The 19,547-nt window shown below is 40.6% G+C and overlaps 1 protein-coding gene across 2 annotated transcripts in view; it reads left to right on the top strand.

Moving 5' to 3' along the window:
• LOC102454358 (gamma-aminobutyric acid type A receptor subunit gamma3) overlaps positions 1 to 19,547 on the top strand; it is a 304,822-nt gene that overhangs the window by 222,384 nt on the left and 62,891 nt on the right. For both annotated transcript variants that reach the window (XM_075916406.2, XM_075916388.2), the window contains one exon: positions 7,660 to 7,797. In XM_075916406.2, coding sequence (XP_075772521.1) covers positions 7,660 to 7,797 — 138 coding nt within the window. The remainder of the gene's footprint in view (positions 1 to 7,659; positions 7,798 to 19,547) is intronic.

Below are 19,547 nucleotides of genomic sequence, written 5' to 3'. Positions count from 1 at the left end.
AAGTGGAATTCTGTTATTTTCTCTTTTGGGCCTGTCTTGAAGTAGTTCATGTCTGGGTTCTTTTTGGGCTCTGTCAATCTGTTTTTTCACTTCTTCAGGTGGGTATTTCAATTTTAGGAATGCTCTAGAAAGATTCTTTGTGGGTTTGTCTCTGTCTGTGTGATAGGAGCAAAGCCAGTTGTATCTTAGGGCTTGGCTATATACAATAGATTGAGAAATGTGTCTGGGTGGAAGCTGGAGGTATGAAGGTAAGTGTAGCAGTTGGTGGGTTTCCAGTGTAGTATGGTGTAAATTTGTCCATTATTTAATTGTACTGTAGTGTCCGGGAAGTGTACTGGTCCAGGCTGAGGTTGATGGTGGGGTAGAAGATGTTGAAATCCTTGTGAAATTCTTTGAGAGTCTCTTTTCCATGGGTCCATATGATGAAGATGTCATCGATGTAGCGTAAGTAAAGTAAGGGGGCTAGGGGATGAGAGCTGAGGAAAAGTTCAAGCTCAGCCATATTGTGGTGCCATGTGGGTACCCATGGCTGTACTGCTGACTTGGAGATGCAAATTGTCTCCAAATTGGAAGTAGTTGTGGGTGAGGACAAAATCGCAGAGCTCTGTAATCAGATGCGCAGTGCTGTTATCAGGGATGGTGTTCCTGATGGCCTGTAATCATGGTAATGTGTGAGCCATTCCCAATCTTGGTTCAGACCCATTCTAATGGTGTCAAATTTGTATATGACTTCTGCTCAACAGTTTCACATTGCAGCATGTTTTTGAAGTTTTTTTGCTTGAGGATGGTAACTTTCAATGCTTCTCAGCCCTTCATTGTGAAAAGTAAAATGTGTTGGATTTCTCTTTCTCTCTCTGAAGCCTCATGAAGTTGGGGCTTTTCATTGATATTCTTCTTCTCCAAGGAATCCAAACAGGAAAAGGGAAAAATTAATCTCTGTCTTGAGATATCTGTAATAAGCAGGGCTCGCCAAACCGCGGCGAGCCCCGCTCGCCAGCCGTGCGGTTCGGCACGCTGTGCATGCGCAGACCGCGCTGCGCATGCGCTGACCACGCTGTGCAGCTGTGCCGGCTTGTAATCTACTCGCCACAGGCGAGTAGATTACATAAATTGTCGAGCCCTGGTAATAAGCACTGAACTGTTCACCTATTATTTTGCTGATCTTTCTGTTTTCTGCTGTGCAAAATCAAGGCATATGAAGCAAGTTGACCACTGTTTCAGATAGTTATTTTCAAAGCTAGACCTCTATTTATGCACAAATGATCAGATTTGCACTGGAAGAATTGCAGTGCAAATGCAAAGAAAAAATATCATTTTTTAAAATACACTGATTAAAAATACAGTGGAAGAAGTGGAAGCAGTGACCTAATTTTTTTCAATAACAAAAGGAAAGTGAAGTACAAAAAAACTAACTTTTATCTTTTCTATGGAAAACTTTCCTGCTTTCAGTTGTTTTGTCCCCAAATATGGCAAACATGTATTTCGTATCTTGTAATGTTTACTTTACTTTTAAAATTAAAGATGATTGTACATAGTCTAAAAATATTTCTGGAATAACATGCATAAGCATTTACAAGGCATTTGTATGAACTAGATTAGCAGGCAGTTGTGTGTTTGGAAAAAGTAATCATGAAGGCATCAGGGATGAACTTGCCATTGGACTCTTAAATAAATACCAGAACTTGCCATTAGAATATGATCTGACTTAGAAGAAAACTTCACCAACTGCACATAATTGTAGAGTTATACAAAGCCTGGTAATCAAGAGTCCATAAAATGACTTTAATGCATTTAAATCTCATTCCTTCTGGGGGCAAGGTTTATTCACGGCATAGTGAACTGTCACAAATAGAGAAATAAGATTTTAAATACACGTGCTGCTGATTATTCAACCTGAATGGCCGAATGCCAAAAAAAGGGCAAGCAGACTGGGTAATTTGTTGCCATCCATTGTACTAGAGAAGTGGAAGAAGTTGGGAAGTCACAAAAAAATGAGACTGATCTTTGATATCTTTTATCCAGAAAATCATGGGTAGTATTGCAGCCAAAATGGAATTTCAAAGTGGAATTCCAATTCCAGTGTTCCACAAAGTGGAAGAGCATATAGGGCAAATTATTAGATGGAGACTTACTTTGATTATAGAGCCCAATTAGTGGTGTGTAGTAAATGTTTAATAAAATTAGAAAATACTTCCTGTTTGGTGACTTGAATCAACTAAGGATCAGTCTACAGAGAGAAATATGTCCTGTCTTACACTGACGACATCTCCCCAATGCCATAGGTACACTCCGGCTATATAATTTTCACTCCATCTATATAGTAGACTCTTCACAAACTGGTGCATCTGTGTTCTTTCATTGGAAACTGACAGAGCTACTGAAGCACTGGAAAGGCTAGACATTTTTTACAGATATTTTAGGTACATGACTGTACTGAAAAGGAACATGATTAAAAAAACTTGTGTAGCATCTTTTGAAAACATAAAGTCTGCAAGTCTAAATGGTGTATAGTGAAGAGCAGTCATTCAATAAAGTGAAACAACTCCTGTCTAAGTTGTAAGTGTTTTATCTTTTTTGATGTATGCAAGCCAACCATTCTAAAGAGCAGACGCCCGTGACTCTGAATGAATAAGTATTAATGCAATGGCATGATGGTCAACTGAGGTCTGGTTCATATGGTTCCAGGACAATGATTGATGCTGAGACTTGTAATATTCAGAATAACTTCCTTTCACTGCAGTAAAAGCATCTGGAAATTCACAGAACACTGGGAGATTAGATTAGATAGTATTATTTTCTGACAGGTTGACTATGCATCTATCTAGATAGAAATCCTAAATGGGATTCACAATCTATTTCAGAATGAATTCAGGAGGCTGCATACACTTACTGCTTCTTACTTTCCCAGTATTTCGGACTTTACATTAGTCAGTATAAAACTATCTGGTTGTTTCTGGCAAAACGAGTTCTTCACTATATACAGATTAGATCTTAGAATCCTGGGGCTGGAAGAGACCTCAGGAGGTCATCAAGTCCAGCTCCCTGCCCAAAGCAGGACCAACCCTAACTAAATCATCCCAGCCGGGACTTAAAAACCTCTAGGGATGGCCTCCTACTTCTCCACTGCAGTGAACTCCGGATGGGCGACAATGGGCATTTCAAGTCCCGAGTCCACCACCATGGGTGGGCGCATGATTGAAGTGGTAAGGGGTGCCGCATGCCCAGGGGCGGGGCCATGCATGCACCATGCGCCTGGGGCCAGGCTGCGCATGCGCCGCATGCCCATTGCCCGGGGTGCAACTATGGCTCGGTCTGGCACTGAGTGTAGACCAGTGTTTCTGAAAGTGTTCTGCAGAATCACTCTCAAAAACACATTATCTGGCCACCCCGGTTTGTTTATTTATCGGCGTCGCAGCCAAGAAGCCTCACGGCTCCCATTGGCTGCAAAGGATGAAACGGACCCAATGGGAGCTGTGGTGCCGGTAAATAAACCAACCGGGGTGGCCAGTTAATGTGTTTCTGAGACTGATTCCATGAAACACTTTCAGAAACACTGGTGTAGACAAACCTTTCGTGTCACTCTGAGAAGCTATTAAATGTAAAGAAGGGAGCAAATTAATTTCAATTAGAAGTGTGCACTGAGCAAATTCTATCAATGCACTCAGTCAGTTAGGATTGGGCATTTAAAGCCTCACAGGATTTCTGCTGCTTAATTATATAGCATTTTTCTGGCAACAGATTACCCTCTAAATCCCCCACAGATTGTTGCAGTATGAATTCTCTTTTAAGCACTAGAATTCTTCTGCTAAACTCGAATAGGGGACTTAGTTGTGCAAACAATGACAGAAAATATATTAATATTGCCTTCTAAATTCATGCTGTACAGATCAGAAGTGAAGGACTTGAAGGTATCTTTCTTGTGTTGGGATGGGTGATAAATAAAGGAGTCTTTATAATAATGAATAAACTTTAAGCAAGCTCTAGAGAGGGATAATGTGGGAGTATGTTCTTTTCAACACAAGTATTAGGCTGTAACCATGTTCAGCAGAGAAAGAAAAAAATATTGTAAAAAACAAGTGGATTGTATTTAAATGGGCAGTCTTAACTTTTCATTTTTCCTGTCATAACAGTTTGATGTATATCTGCTGTATTAATTACCAGATGACTAACAATGTATTAGGTTATATATTAGAAAACACTATATCCTGGAGTCATAGATTTCAAAGCCAGAACACACCATTGTGATAATCACAATAGGAGTTAGGCTCTAGGAAATCACTGGGATCCACACAAACCCAGGTTAGGCATCTCAGTTCCCATACAATGAAAATAGTGAAAGAGTGGCACCTTTGCCTGTCATTCTAAAAATTAATATGCTAGGGAGACAGCTGCAAAGCTAGCCAATGGGAGATGCTGAGTGTCTAGTGGGGTGTGTGCTTAATCCTCTATTGGCTTCTGCTGTTTTATTAGGAAATCAAAAGGAAGATTACCACCTCCCTCATAATTTTAGCGCCATGGTTAGGTTACTCACATGGACTATGTCATTTCAACTTCCCACTCCACCTGAATGGGAGAAAAGACTTGAACTTGTCTCTGCCTTCATTCAGGTGAGTGCCCTGCCACTGGGCTTTGGATATTCTTGTATGAAAGCTCCTTCAGTCTCTTCTCTCAGGCTACGGCTACCCTGCCCTTTTGTATATCTTAGAAAAAAAATCGCACTTTCATTTGCATATCTTCTTCTGATTCTTTTTGCGGAAGAGATTTTGCCGATATTTGGTCCCGTGTAGTTGGGACCAAATGTCAAAAAAAACCTCTTTCGCAAGACCCTGTGAACCTCGATTTACAAGGAATCTTGCAAAAGAGGTTTTTTTCCGATATTTGGCCCAAATATCGGCAAAACCTCTTCCGCAAAAAGAATCGGAAGAAGATATGCAAATGAAAATGTGATTTGCATATCTACTTCTGGGGGAAAAAAAGGCAGTGTAACCATAGCCTCAGAACTGTGGCATTCTAGATAAATAATTAAAGCAACTGGAGCAGATGTATTGGACCCTGGGTCTCCCATATCCCAGGTGAGCTCCCTAACTATCAACCTCTAGAGTAATTTTCATTCTCTCTTTCTGTCTGTCTCTCTCTCTCTCTCTCTCTGTCTCTCTCTCTCTCTCTGTCTCTCTCTCATATAGATATAAAATCCAGCCCAAATGATGTTTCAGGTAGTTATCCAAGGCTGCAAAAACTTTACCCAGAAAGATTACAAAAGAACTATATCAGAATACCTCAGAGTCAGGGATGAAAGAAACTTAAATTTCTTAACGGTACTCTCCTATCACCACCTAGGTCTCTACCAGCTCTTTAAATAGCTTTTGCCACAGCTCAGCCAGCTCTTCTTGCTAGAGCTGAGCACTGGGGTGCACCCTTATTTTCACCTCGTTAGAGCCCTATGACAAGGACACTCACCTGAGAATGGAAAGATCCTACGTCAAATCTCTTATTTCCCCTCAAGAGGAGTTGGGACTTGAATTGGGGGTCTTCCCACATCCCAGGTCAATACCCTAATGTGAAAGTTGTGAGTATCCTAAGTGAAAAGTTGAAAGTTATCCCCTCTCCAGACCGTTTTGCTTTATTTTTTATCTTACTGCAGAAACTTAGATGCTAAGTAAGGTCTGGAGTGGGTGCGTGGGGGTTGTTCATTACAGTGGGCCCCAAACTGGAACACTGATGACTAAAATGGGATTTTGGTGCTCAATCCTTTTGTGTTTTCAGGACTATAGACTCAACTAGCAAGGGCTTCTTGTTCTTTTCTAGATATTCTTCTCAATATAGTTTATATGAATGATTTTTGGAAAGTCTCTGCTCATTCTGATAGAGAATTAAATATTCTGTAAACAAAGAAGGAAATGTAAATATTGGGTGGCAGAATGAATTATTATTAATTATTGCTGTGGTGGTAAAAAAGGGTTTGTGCCCTTTCAGTTGTATAGATCTTGTGATGCACTATTACATTTCCTGGCTTTTAGAACTAATGTGCTTGAAATCATATTCTGACAAAAGCTTTGCTTAGGTTTAGTGCATTGTGCTTAATTTACTTTAGAAATCTCATGGTATACACTGTTAATTTGAAAAAAACTGTCATGCTCAATGATTTATCTTCCCTTTTATTGTGAAATTTCACACATTCTAATTTTTGTGCTTGTAAAATAAACAGCTATGGAGACTCGTCCATGCTAAATTAGTGTCATAAATTAGTGTCTTCATTTAGTATAAAAATCTGCATCACTGAAAGATCTGATTTCCTAGCACTAATAATTTTTTCCTTTTGAGGAAAATTTTAACTTTTTTGTTGTTTGGCCAGAAACCAGCTGAGAACTGAAAGATGTTTGGCCAGATTATACTATTTCTTAGTTTTCAAATGAAAAATTTCAGTTTTGGGATTTTTCAGAGAAATATTTTTAAAAATCCAGAAAAGCAAATATTTACCACAAAAATCATATATATGGTAGCCCAATGTCTGTGACTCTGTAACACTGTAGCGTTACGAGTCGCCTCTGGGGGGCACTGTTGCCTCGCGCCATGGTGCTTGGCTGAGTTCTGCGCTGCTTCGCCGGGCCGCTGCGGCGGAGCAAGCAGCGCAAGCAGCCCTTTGGGCCCCGCGCTCCCCATGCAGCACGGTGCTGCATGGGGAGCACGGGGCCCAAACGGCCGCTTGTGCTACTTGCCCCACTGTGGCAGCCCGGCTGAGCTGCGCAGAACTCAGCCGAGCGCCTCGGCAGGAGGGGAAGGGGGCGGGGTGGTGATGTATACATCCTGGGGGTGGGGCCCGGCCATATTCATCACCATCCCGCCCCCCCTTCATCTCCCGCCGTGGCACTCGGCTGAGTTCTGCACTGCTCAGTTGGGCTGCCGCAGGGGAGCCCAAATGGCTGCTTGCTCCCCCGTTGCAGCCCAGTTGAGTGGCGCAGAACTCAGCTGAGCACCACGGCGAGAGGAGAAGGGGGCGGGGCAGTGACATACATGGCCGGGGATGGGGCCCCACACACTTTCACTTCCCACCACGGCACTCAGCTGAGTTCTGCGCCGCTCAGTTGGGCCGCCGTGAAGGAGCAAGTGGCCGTTTAGACGGTCCCTGTGCTACATGGGGAGTGTGGAGCCCAAACAGCTGCTTGAGCTGCTTGCCCCCTCATGATCCCCTGAGTGAGAGGCAGGAGGGGGAGGTGAAGAGAAAGAGAGAGTGAGAGGCAGGAGGGGGAGAAGAGCTGAGAGAGAGGGGGGAAGCAGGAGGAAGAAGAGGAGAGAGAGAGGGAGAGACCCAAAAAATCCCATTCTATGACGGGCTATTGGCTAGTATTTATTAGAAAACACAATTTTCCTGTAAAGAATTTTAACAGAATGTTTTTGACCAGCCCTAATCTGCCCTTTCCCCACAACTTCTTCTGAACTTTGATCTCTATAGAAATATGGTGTGTGAGTGAATTAATAAAGTAGTCTTTTCCAGTAAACATATTGCTATTGGGTCTTCTCTATGCCATAAAACTATCTTCCTCTGAATCTTATCAATAAAATGACCTCCACGAGTTTCAACATTCTCAAATTATCAAAAATCATACATATGTTTTTCCACCATTTCCTTAAGAAAGGTAACACTTTTTTAAAAATTTACAGATGGCTATCCTAAGGAAGAAATGGTATACAGATGGAGGAAAAACTCAGTAGAGGCTGCAGACCAGAAATCTTGGAGACTCTATCAGTTTGACTTCATGGGTCTCAGGAATACTTCAGAAATTGTGACAACCTCTGCAGGTAGGAATTGAATGAATGCTCAGTTCTCAACGTTAAAAAGTTCAATATGCGGTTTTCTACACTCTAGATCTGTGTAAAACAGTGTTTCTTAAACTTTTTAAGACCGAGAAACACCAAACAATATTTTTTTTATGCGGAACACCAAGGATTTTTTGTTGAGGGGGAAAAAAAAAGGTCACCTGTCCCTTTAAGAGTGGCCATTTGGAATTCTGTTCTCCGCAGCACACCTCCGACTACCTCACGGCACACCAGTGTGCTATAGAACACAGTTTAAGAAACACTGGTGTATAACATGCTCTCACCTGTGTCTTGAATCTGACAGGCTTCAGCTATTTAATCTTCTACACTGCAATCGATTGTATATATTTGAGTTTAATTGTGTTTATATTTTAAGTAGTTATGTTATTCTTCTGGCAAGCTAAAGTCTAATGTTTTCCGTAAATATTAATTTCAGTGGGAACTTCAACTGTTCAGGACACTACTATTTAGGTGTCTAACTTTAGAGACCCTACTTTGAAAATGTTGCCTTTAAATTACTTTTTCTCAAACACAATCATTATTTATGAATATACATGGTGAGTAATGGATTGGGCATTTGTTGAAAATTTGTTTTCATTTTAGTACACTTTGAATTCAGGGAGTTACAGTTTTTACAGTGTTCATATGCAAAGTGCCAAATTCCAGACTTTAATCTATTTGACTATCTACTTGGATTTCTAACAAAACCCTTCCCTCTGCCTTTCCTCTCTCTTCATGGTATTACCAACCTAGGAATCGTATTCACTTGCAGCTGCTGTTTACACTACATTTTAAGTTGCCGCAATATGCTCATTCTGCAATTAGATGTTATTAAATTATTCATGCACTGAGACATATGTTTTGATCATTGATTTTTTTTTAAAGTATCAGACATCAAGGACATTAACTGTTTATTACCTTAGCCTAGAGCATAGTGGTAGAACTAATTAAATTAAATATTTTCATGACTAGTTAAACTTTCATTCACTGTTTGAGTATTTTTCTTAATGTTTCAAAGCCAAAGAACATCTCCAGCTGATTAATGCCTTTTTCCACTGACCTTATCAATTGATTTCAATTAAAACTTAATGACCATTTTATTTCCACAGAAATCTTTTTCTGTCTAATAATAACAATAATTAATAACAAATTAGCTGTGCATTAAATGACATAGATTGCTAAAATTGGAAAGTTAAACATAACTCAATATAAACAATGAATGCAGCACTTGGTAACTCATAAAAGTTAACCACCATCTAAAGACTATAAATGATGCTGAAGTAAGTTACACATCAATAAATGTGGCAAGTGGTGTTAGTAGCAGTCTGCACTTTTAATGTTAACCAATTATGAATTTTTTAAAAGTATAATTTAAGCACATCTATATTATTTATTGGGGAGCACTGTGGATAAAGAGTAAAACACACTGATGTGTGGGCTTAACATGGATAATTGATGGCTCATCTTCATGCATCAATAATGCATTCTCATGGCTGACAGACAGTATTTTCTCATTGAAATGTAATGAACATATTAGTAAATCTTTTGGGTCTGGCTATGGAGAGTATTAACAAATGGAACAACTATAAAAGTTTGTTCTGCTATTTGAATAATGAATATGGATATGTTAGCTCTTTAGGCAAGTTAACTGTAATCTGGGTGTTGGTAGATCACGGTCAAACCCAGGATACATTATGGTTCCAAAAATCTGAGATAGGAGGTAAGAAACTAATTAGGAGAGATGGTGAGAAAACTGAAGATAGTGTGAGTGACCTGCCACTTCTATTCTGTGCTCACCAGGAGTCAAGCTAGCTTGACAGTTTTCATCAAGAATCTCGTTAAATGCATAGAACAGCCCCATCTGAAATATGAAGTTGCTGACGGTGGCCTATTAAATACACATACCCACTCCATTTGCACAAGTCAGAAGCCAGCTTCACATAGTCATGTAAGATCACAAACAATACATGAGGTAACAGAACAAATTCCTGTTTTATACTCTTCTATAATTTAAAGAACATAGCCAGCTGACATTACATTTTTTGCCCCCATTACCCTTGCTACTTCTCAAGGGGAAAAAACCCACATAGCATGTTCTTTAGAGTCAATTTATTTTCTGCCATTAGATATATGCTGTAGGCCAAATTTCCATGTACCAGCACTGTTAGAGGATATACTGATCTAACGTTTGGATGTTCAGATGGGCACTTAAAATGAGCACTCATGCACTGAATCCTGATTTGAGCTTCCAAATGTGGGATTTCCATTCCATTGTGAGGTACCAACATTTGAAAATTGGGCTGCTCAAATCTATCTATACAGATTCCTACATGACCTTTGTCATCACGATAACTGAAACCCTGGTGTTTATGTGTAATTTTTTAAAATGCCAATCTGACGTAGAGGATGTTTCATATACAAACATTGAGGAGTGCCTGGAAAAGAGATTTTCTCTGTTCAGATATTCTTTGCCAGGTTCAATATTTCTGGCTTTTCAGTAGTTGATTAAAATATATATAAGAACCGTCATATGGGGTCAGATTGATAGTTCACCTAGATCAGTGTCCTGTCTTCCAAAATTGGCCAATGCCAGATGCTTGAAAGGGAATGGACAGAACAGGATAATTATCAAGTGATACATCCCCAGGGTATGTCTAAACTACATGGCTCTGTCGACGGAGACATGTAGATTTGTTTGTTCAGCAAAGGGAAATGAAGCCACAATTTAAATAATCGTGGCTTCATTTAAATTTAAATGGCTGCCGTGCTGAGCCGAGAAACAGCTGATCAGCTGTTTGTCGGCTCAGCACGCTAGTCTGGATGCTCCCCTGCCGACATGAAAGCCCTTTATCGACCTCCCCAGTAAACCTCATCCTACGAGGCATAACGGGGAGGTCGATAAAGGGCTTTCAGGTCAGCGCGAGAGTGTCCAGACTAGCACGCTGAGCCGACAAACAGCTAATTAGCTGTTTGTTGGCTCAGCGCGGCAGCCATTTAAATTTAAATGAAGCCGCAATTATTTAAATCGCGGCTTCATTTCCCTTTGCCGATCAGCCTAATCTACATGGCTCAATTGATGGAGCCATGTAGTTTAGACACACCCCCATTGTCCAGTCCCCACATCTAGCCATGAGGAGCTAAGGACACCCAAAGCATGGGGTTGCTCCCCTGATCATCTTGGCTAGTGGCATTTGATGGGCCTATCCTCAATGAACTTGATTAATTTTTTTTTTCTGAATGCTGTTATTGTTTTGGCCTTCACAGCATCCCTTAGCAATGAGTCATTTGAGTTATTGGGTGATTTGTGTCACATGATGATGCAATCTTTCCATATGATGTATTCCACAAATTAGTCAAAATTTCCTAAAAATTCCCCAAGTCCCTAATGCTCTGCAGGATTTCAGTGTGACCAAAATTAAATGAATCACAGTTAGGTTATAGGTGGGCCCAAAGGAAATAATCACAATCATTACCAATTAAATAATTAATTATAAAGTGAATTACTAAATTACATAAGAACTTAAGAATGGCCAGACTGGGTCAGAGCAAAGCTTCATCTAGCCCCAGTAGCCTGTCTGCCAACAGTGACCAGCATCAGGTGCCGCAGAGACGGTGAACCGAAGACAATGATCAAGCCATTTGTCTCCTGTCATCCTTCTCCAGTCTCTGACAAACAGAGGCCAGCGACACCATTTCTATCCCCTGGCTAATAGCCTTCTATGGACCTAACCTCCATGAAATTATCTAGCTTCTCTTTAAATTCTATTATAGTCCTAGCCTTTACAGCCTCCTCTGGCAAGGAGTTCCACAGGTTGACTATGCGGTGTGTGAAGAAGAACTTGCTTTTATTAGTTTTAAACCTGCTACCCATTAACTTCATTTGGTGTCCTCCAGTTCTTCTATTATGGGAACTAATAAATAACTTTTTTTTATTCACCCTCTCCACACCACTCTTGATTTTATAGACCTCTATCATATCCCTCCTTAGTCTCCTCTTTTCTAAACTGAAAAGTCCCAGTCATTTTAACCTCTCTTCATTTGGGACCCATTCCAAATCCCTAATCATTTTAGTTGCCCTTTTCTGAACCCTTTCTAAGGCCAAAATATCTTTTTTGAAGTGAGGAGACCACATCAGTACACAGTATTCAAGATGTGGGCGTACCATAGTTTTATACAGGGGCAGTAAGATATTCTGGGTCTTATTTTCTATCCCTTTCTTAATAATTCCTAACATCCTATTTGCCTTTTTGACCGTCGCTGCACACTGTGTGGAAGTTTTCAGAGAACTATCCATGATAACTCCAAGATATCTTTCCTGATTTGTCGTAGCCAAATGAGCTCCCATCATACTGTATGTATAGTTGGGGTTATTTTTTCCAAGGTGCATTACTTTACATTTATCCACATTAAATTTCATTTGTCATTTTGTTGTCCAATCACTCAGTTTGATGAGATCTTTTGAAGTTCTTCACAGTCTGCTTCTGTCTTGACTATCTTTTACAGTTTAGTATCATCCACAAACTTTACCACCTCACTGCTTACCCCTTTCTCCAGATCATTTATCAATAAATTGAACAGGATTGGTCCCAGCACTGACCCTTGGGAAACACCACTAGTTACCCCTATTCATTCTGAAAATTTACCATTTATTCTTACCATTTGTTTCCTGCTTTTTAACCAGTTCTCAATCCAAGAAAGGACTTTCCCTCTTATCCCATGACATCTTAATTTACGTAAGAGCCTTTGGTGAGGGCCCTTGTCAAAGGGTTTCTGGAAGTCTAAGTACACTATATCTACTGGATTCCTCTTGTCCACATGTTTGCTGACCCCTTCAAAGAACTCTGATAGATTAGTAAGACATGATTTCCCTTTACAGAAACCAAGTTGGCTTTTGCTCGTGTTACTCCATGAGGAGTAACAGTTAATTCGAACTAATGAGTTAGTTCGAATTAACGTTTAACTGCCGCGTCTAGCCGCGGGAAGTTAGTTTGGACTAAGGGGGATTTAAAAATGGTGGCGCCCAGGAACATGCAAATGAAGCCCGGGATATTTAAATCCCGGGCTTCATTTGCAACTCCAGTTGCCCTCATTTGCCTACCTAGCTCGAACTAACGAGCTAGTGTAGACATACCCTTTCTGACTGCAGCTTAGAGAATCTCTATCAATGGATTCTCCTCGAAGAGAACTCTCCATCCGATTCATATGCTTCTCCGCACCAATCGGCTTTCCCCCATCTCTTAGTTTAAAAACTGCTCTAAGGCCTTTTTAATGTTTAGTGCCAGCAGTCTGATTCCACCCTGGTTTAGGTGGAGCCCATCCTTCTTATATAGGCTCCCCTTCTCCCAAAAGTGTCCCCAGTTCCTAATAAATCTAAATCCCTCTTCTCTACACCATTGTCTCATCCATGCACTGAGACTCTGAAGCTCTGCCTGCCTACCTGTTCCTGCTCGTGGAACTGGAAGCATTTCCGAGAATGCCACCATAGAGGTCCTGGATTTCAGTCTCTTATCTAGCAACCTAAATTTGGCCTCCAGGACATCTCTCCTACCCTTCCCTATGTCATTGGTACCTACATGTACCACGACCACTGGCTCCTCCCCAGCACTACGCATAAGTCTATCTAGATGCCTCGAGAGATCCGCAGCCTTCACACCAGGCAGGCAAGTGACCATACGGTTCTCCCGGTCATCACAAACCCAACTATCTATGTTTCTAATAATCGAATCACCCACTACTAACACCCTAACCCATTCCTTCCCCCTCAGAGGTATCCTCAGTGCAAGAGGATACCGCAACATCCTTTGGAAGGAGGGTCACAACTACAGGATGGTTTCCCTCTGCTCCCATTGAATTCTCTGTTCCCTTGAGACTTTCATCCTCCTTAAGAGAACTGGGGCTCTCAGACTGGAGGTGGGACAGTACTACAGTGTCCTAGAAAGTCTCATCAACATATCTCTCTACCTCCCTTAGCTCCTCCAGTTCAGCCACCCTAGCCTCCAAAGCTCAAACTTGGTCTCTGAGGGTCAGGAGCTCCTTGCAATGGGTGCACACATACACCACCCACCCATAGGGCAGATAATCATACATGTTACACTCGACTCAATATACAGGATAGCCCCCACTCTGCTGCTGGGCTTCTGTTTCCATTTTTCTTATGAATAAGTTTAATTATGAACTGGGCTTCTTATTAAATGTCTGGAATATAGATTATTATAAAAGTTATTTTACTTTAATATTATAATTTAATATTATAAAAGTTATATTATAAAGAAGTTATGCTTAAAAGTTATGTTTAAATTATGACACAGAAAATTAAAGTGACAACCCCAATATGCTTGAGATTTGAGGTAATCCTATAATGGAAGAGAGAGATGGTAGTTTCTTCACTGAAAGCTCTTTGGGGTAGAGACCATCTTTTTGTTTTATGTTTGTACTGTAACATCATTTTTGTTTTATGTTTGTACCTAGCATAATGGGGGGTTCTGACATAAGACTTCAGCTACTAGGGATGATACTAAATATACATCAACAAAATAAGGGATGACTTGGGGAATCACAATAACAGGAACTATTGCCAAACTGGATTTTTTTTTCAAAAGAGCACCAAAATGTGTAAGGAGGAGTTATAGAAACTAATTTACAAAATGAATTGTACCTAGACTAGATATTCAGCTTGTCTCGTTAGTCCAAGATCTCACTCATTTATTTCGCCTATCTGATGAGGAGGAGGGCAGGTCCTGGCAATCTACAGATATAAAAAAGATGTGAAAAAAACAAAATGAGGTCAGCTATCTTTGTGGAGGCCAGGTGGAATCTGTTGGACACTGTGCGGGGTTAGCCAGCACAGATCTTTTAACAGAATCCATGGAAAGAAAAGAATTACTTAAGGCTACACCAAATACAATTATGAGCAACAAGATGAAATTAAAAAGAAAAGCAGTCTAAATATCTGTGTTAGCAGTCTGTGTTATTCTGTTCCTCCCAAGGAAAATTGTGAAAACCTCCAACACATGGAATAGTTAAAACTAGACCAGACAGAGTTTTAGAAAATGTACTGTAGGAAACAGCCCTGCATTTCAAATGGACTCACTAGCCTAATATCATTTCACTTCTAATGTATATAAGTTTTAGAGGGGTAGCCATATTAGTCTGTAATAGAAAAAAAAAATAAAAATACTATGCATTATTTTTTAAATTTTTTCTACTGTATGTATTTCTAACATTTTATGACACTGTTACATCCTTCCAGAATTGTGTGTGTAATGTGAGGCCTTTGTCAGTATCACTGGTTTACTTGCTTATGTCTCTATATTCTCTCAGCAACCTTGCAGCATAAGTGATATAGAACAGGTATATAGAGGAACATATTGCAAGTGGGGCCACTATATGTATAACCCATTTCCTGTAGTATAATTAAACCTATCAAGTGACAACTTCATGAACTTCACAGAGTCATTCTTTTAAAATTCTTTTAGGTTTTGCAAGTAATAGTGGTTCCCACACAAAGATGTCACAATTCCTGGAATCTAAGAAAGATTAAAAAAAAATCAATGCCCCAAATCAGCAGAAGCTTAAACCAAAGTCAAGGTGGTTTTCAATCAGGGGGGAGAATAATCTGGGTAATGACTTGCTGGCCAAAGAAGATTTGTATCTTTGTTAATGTCTGAGGTCCCTAGCTTTTTGCCTGCCAAGTGAAAAAATGTTTTGTACCTCCCACTCGGTCCTACTCCTGCACCAACTGAACAAAAAATAAACATATGAATCCTGGACAATCAGCAAGAAAAAAAAAAGCAGCCACCAATCAGAAGGGAGCAGAAAAGAAAATCCAGTACAGTGATCCCTGGAAGTTGACATGTAGGGTGACCACTCTGGCCAGCCACCCCTAGATCCAGCCCTGAATAGAAGACTATTAGGAGAGATATTAGGCTGGTTACAAACAGCACAGATTTGGTTTAGCCCTCTAATATTGGGCTACGGAAAAGGCTACTACACACGTGAAAAAAATCTTCTGTAGTTTCATATCAGAATAACCTTGTTGCACTGTAGGTTTTGTAATCCTTAAAACCCATGAATAGTATGCTGGCTGTGAATTGTTAGTATTTAAAGTACAGTGCAGCCAAAAGACAGCAGAAGCATGAAGGGAAAGAGGAAGCTGGGGAGGAGCTGTTGCTTAGGCATAATAGGTTGAGTGGTGGTGTTGCTCTACATTGCTCCTTAGTCTCCTTTCCAGCCTTGACATCCTTCTTCCCCAGTCAAGTTTTTAGAACATTAATTAAAACCAAAGATATAGAAAGATTGGCTCCTTTACACCACATAAATCACATTTGCACTCACTCAAGACCCTTTTAATTTGCCAAACGTGTGCAGTCTGAAGGGGCTTTCATATAAATGAGAACTCATCTCATTAACTAACCATAAAAGAGCATAGTAATACTCCAAACAAAAACTTTAACTAATCATTAAAGCAACATGTACTTTTGCTCACATTATAAAAAAAAATCCCTGAACATTACAAAACATGGCAATCACCAGCTAGGGTTATAAGTACACAAATTCAGGTCTTTTAAATCAATGTGTAGTATTTGTATGTGTTTGATGTAGTTCCATAATCTTATCTGCTAACTAAAGATTTTTTTGTGAGACTCTAGATATAGACATACACAAAGACACCTTTTATAGGTCTATGTTAATGCTCTCTGTAAAATATTCTTCTGTTTTAGGGAGCGAAGATATTAACTAAGAAAGGTACATTTTCATAAAAGGTCCTGAAATGTATTTGTGCTTATTTATAATTCTTGTATTAAAATATGTGGATATAAGATGTGCTGTCTCTTTGGAACATCACTGAAATGAATTTTTTGCAGTAAGATGATTACTGTCTACCTGGCATTTGAAAATAACATAGCCCTTGATTTAGTCTGTAAACAGATTGCCAGCCCAGACCTGAGGGAACAGCCCATTGTGTTACTGAGGAAATTGAAGAGAGCTTGCTCCACAGACTGGATGGCATTATAGAGCCAGTTAAATCACATGGATAAGACATGACCATGTTCAGATTTGGATGCAGTGTTATTGTAGAAGTATTGGGCCTGGGATTTGCAGGTACGGAGGTGACAGCCTGTACATTAGACATTTCCCATCCACAATGACAAATGTTTTCATTGAAGAAAAGAGGGTTTTTTATAATTAATGGAAAAAAATATGGTTCAAGATCTTGCAGTTTATGACTGTAGTCATTTTAATTGCCTTTCTTGCCACGCCCACTCCAAAGCTAGATGCCAGCTCTAAAGACATTCATTTAATGACTATTCATGAAGCTTTAATTGTTTATTAAATGTCAATGACATTTTCAAAGCACTGGTGGCTCCCAACTGCGTCCTGATGGCACATCAAAGAGTGCTTGTCACATGAGTGCTCTTTACAGGACAACCGCTGTGGGGTATGTTCTCTCTTTTAAATGCCCGACTTGAAAAGGTCTAGCACAAGGGTATGTCTGAATGACATTCCATGGAGTTAGCCTCTAAAAAAGTGACCATCTGAGGCAGAAAAAATTGAGTCTCAAAAATGTGCCATGTCATACAGAGGCAGCACCTGTTTCTAACAGTTTTATACTCTACAAGTATGGAAACCCCAAATTCTTCAGCATTAAAATGAGATTGTTAGGGAAACTTTGTTTTCAGGACATCAGAGGCTGATTATGGTCCATGCCATTCCATGCACAAGATTTCTCCTACCCTTCCTCTCCCCCCCCCCCCCCCCACACACAGATATCATGTCCTACATGTAAGGTATTTTGTGACATCAGTCTCCTCTGTACCTGCAGAGGGCCCTCTGTTTTGCTCAGGGATCCATAGGAGGAGAAGGGCAGTTGGTAGGAATTGAATAGTACAACAGCATTATGTTGGCTTCCTTATATCTAAGGGTATGTCTACACTACCCCGCTAGTTCGAACTAGCGGGGTAATGTATGCATACCGAACTTGCTAATGAAGCCCGGGATTTGAATTTCCCGGGCTTCATTAGCATAAAGCCGGCGCCGCCATTTTTAAAAGCCGGCTAGTGCGAACCCCGTGCCGCGTGTAGCCGCGCAGCACGGGGTTCGCACTAGCCGGCTTTTAAAAATGGCGGCACCGGCTTTATGCTAATGAAGCCCGGGAAATTCAAATCCCGGGCTTCATTAGCAAGTTCGGTATGCATATATTACCCCGCTAGTTCGAACTAGCGGGGTAGTGTAGACATACCCCAAATGTGGCATTCAGTGAGCTGTGTCTGCCTCAGGGTCTCTAGACAAATTGACCTTCAGCATCTTCTGGGGTCCAACACCTGCTAAAAGGGTGGAGAGTCCATTAGGAGAATCCTACCTTTCCTATTACATCCACTCAGAGCAATTTTGGTTATAGAGAAACTTTACTTATTCCACCCTAAGCTGCTTGTGATGAGTTTTATACTGACTGTTTCTTTACAGTGCTTGTGTATCACTTCAGATGGGGAAATATGCTATTTAACAAAGTTTCCATAAATGTAAGGGAGATGTTTAGTGATGAAGATGATGGTGATGTATTTTCTCCTCTCCTCGCGCAGGACCACACTCTGCCTAAATCCTAACTTGGGGCCACAATGTGTTTGAAAGGAGCAAGGAGTTTCCCCTTCCATGACTTACATAAGACCCAGGCAAAATTAAACCCCCACAGAAAGACTGTTCCCTCCTGACATCCTCACTCATTAGCCTGAACAAAGGAGGACTACAGCCTGGTCTATACTGGGAGTTTAGATCAAACTTAGTCAATTTTCTAAACAATTAGTCCACACCACCAGCCTGTTGTGTTGACCATAAGGACCATTAAAGTTGTTTTCTGTACTCCTGCTTTCATGAGGGATAATTGCTAAATTCAGTCTTGCATGGTTGACTTTGTGATAGAGCAGATGCAACACTTTGAAAGTCGATGTTCGTGATATCCAGGAGGTATCCCGCACCACACACCCCTGACCACTATGGCCACAACTTTCAACTCAATTGCTCTCCCGGTGAACAGTAAAAGCCCCAGGAAAATGTGAATGTCATTTCCTGTGTGTAGCCACCTGAGCAAAACACCTGACCATTAGTTCCATAAGCGCTATGAGTTTCCAGAGTCACAGATGAGCACCAGTGTGGAGCGTGCAAGAGATCCTGGGCCTCACTATTGTGTGAGGAGAGGAATCTGTTCTCACTGAACTATGAGCCAGAAAAAAACAAAAAAAATGCAAATATCTATGCCAAGATCACAAAGGGCATGGAGGAGGAAGGATATGCCAGGGAAGCCAACCAGTGCTGAGTGAAAATAAGGGAGCAGAGGCTGTCATACCAAGAAACAAAAAGATGATCTGGAGCATTACTGCAAACATGCCCCTTCTATGAGCAGCTACACATGATTCTTAGTGGGGACCCGACCAAGGGTATGTCTACACTACAAAGTTAATTCGAAATAACAGCAGTTATTTCGAATTAACTTTAATAATGTCTACACAGGCAAACCGCTATTTAGAAATAAATTCAAAATAGTGGAGCCCTTATTTCGAATTTGGTAAACCTCATTCTACATGGAGTAACACCAAATTCGAAATAGCTATTTTGAATTAAGTGCTGTGTAGACACTTCATTCGAAATAGGGGGCCACCAGCCCTTCCCAGGCCACTCTGGACACAAACAGGAAAATTTACTCTCCTCTCCCCCAGCCCCGGAGCCATTAAAGAGGT

The sequence above is a fragment of the Pelodiscus sinensis genome, chromosome 1, assembly GCF_052426305.1.
Source record: "Pelodiscus sinensis isolate ZL-2025 chromosome 1, ASM5242630v1, whole genome shotgun sequence".
Classification (NCBI taxonomy): Eukaryota; Metazoa; Chordata; order Testudines; family Trionychidae; genus Pelodiscus; species Pelodiscus sinensis.
The sequence above is the reverse complement of the archived record's forward strand: the minus strand, read 5'-3'. Positions and strand labels throughout refer to the sequence as shown.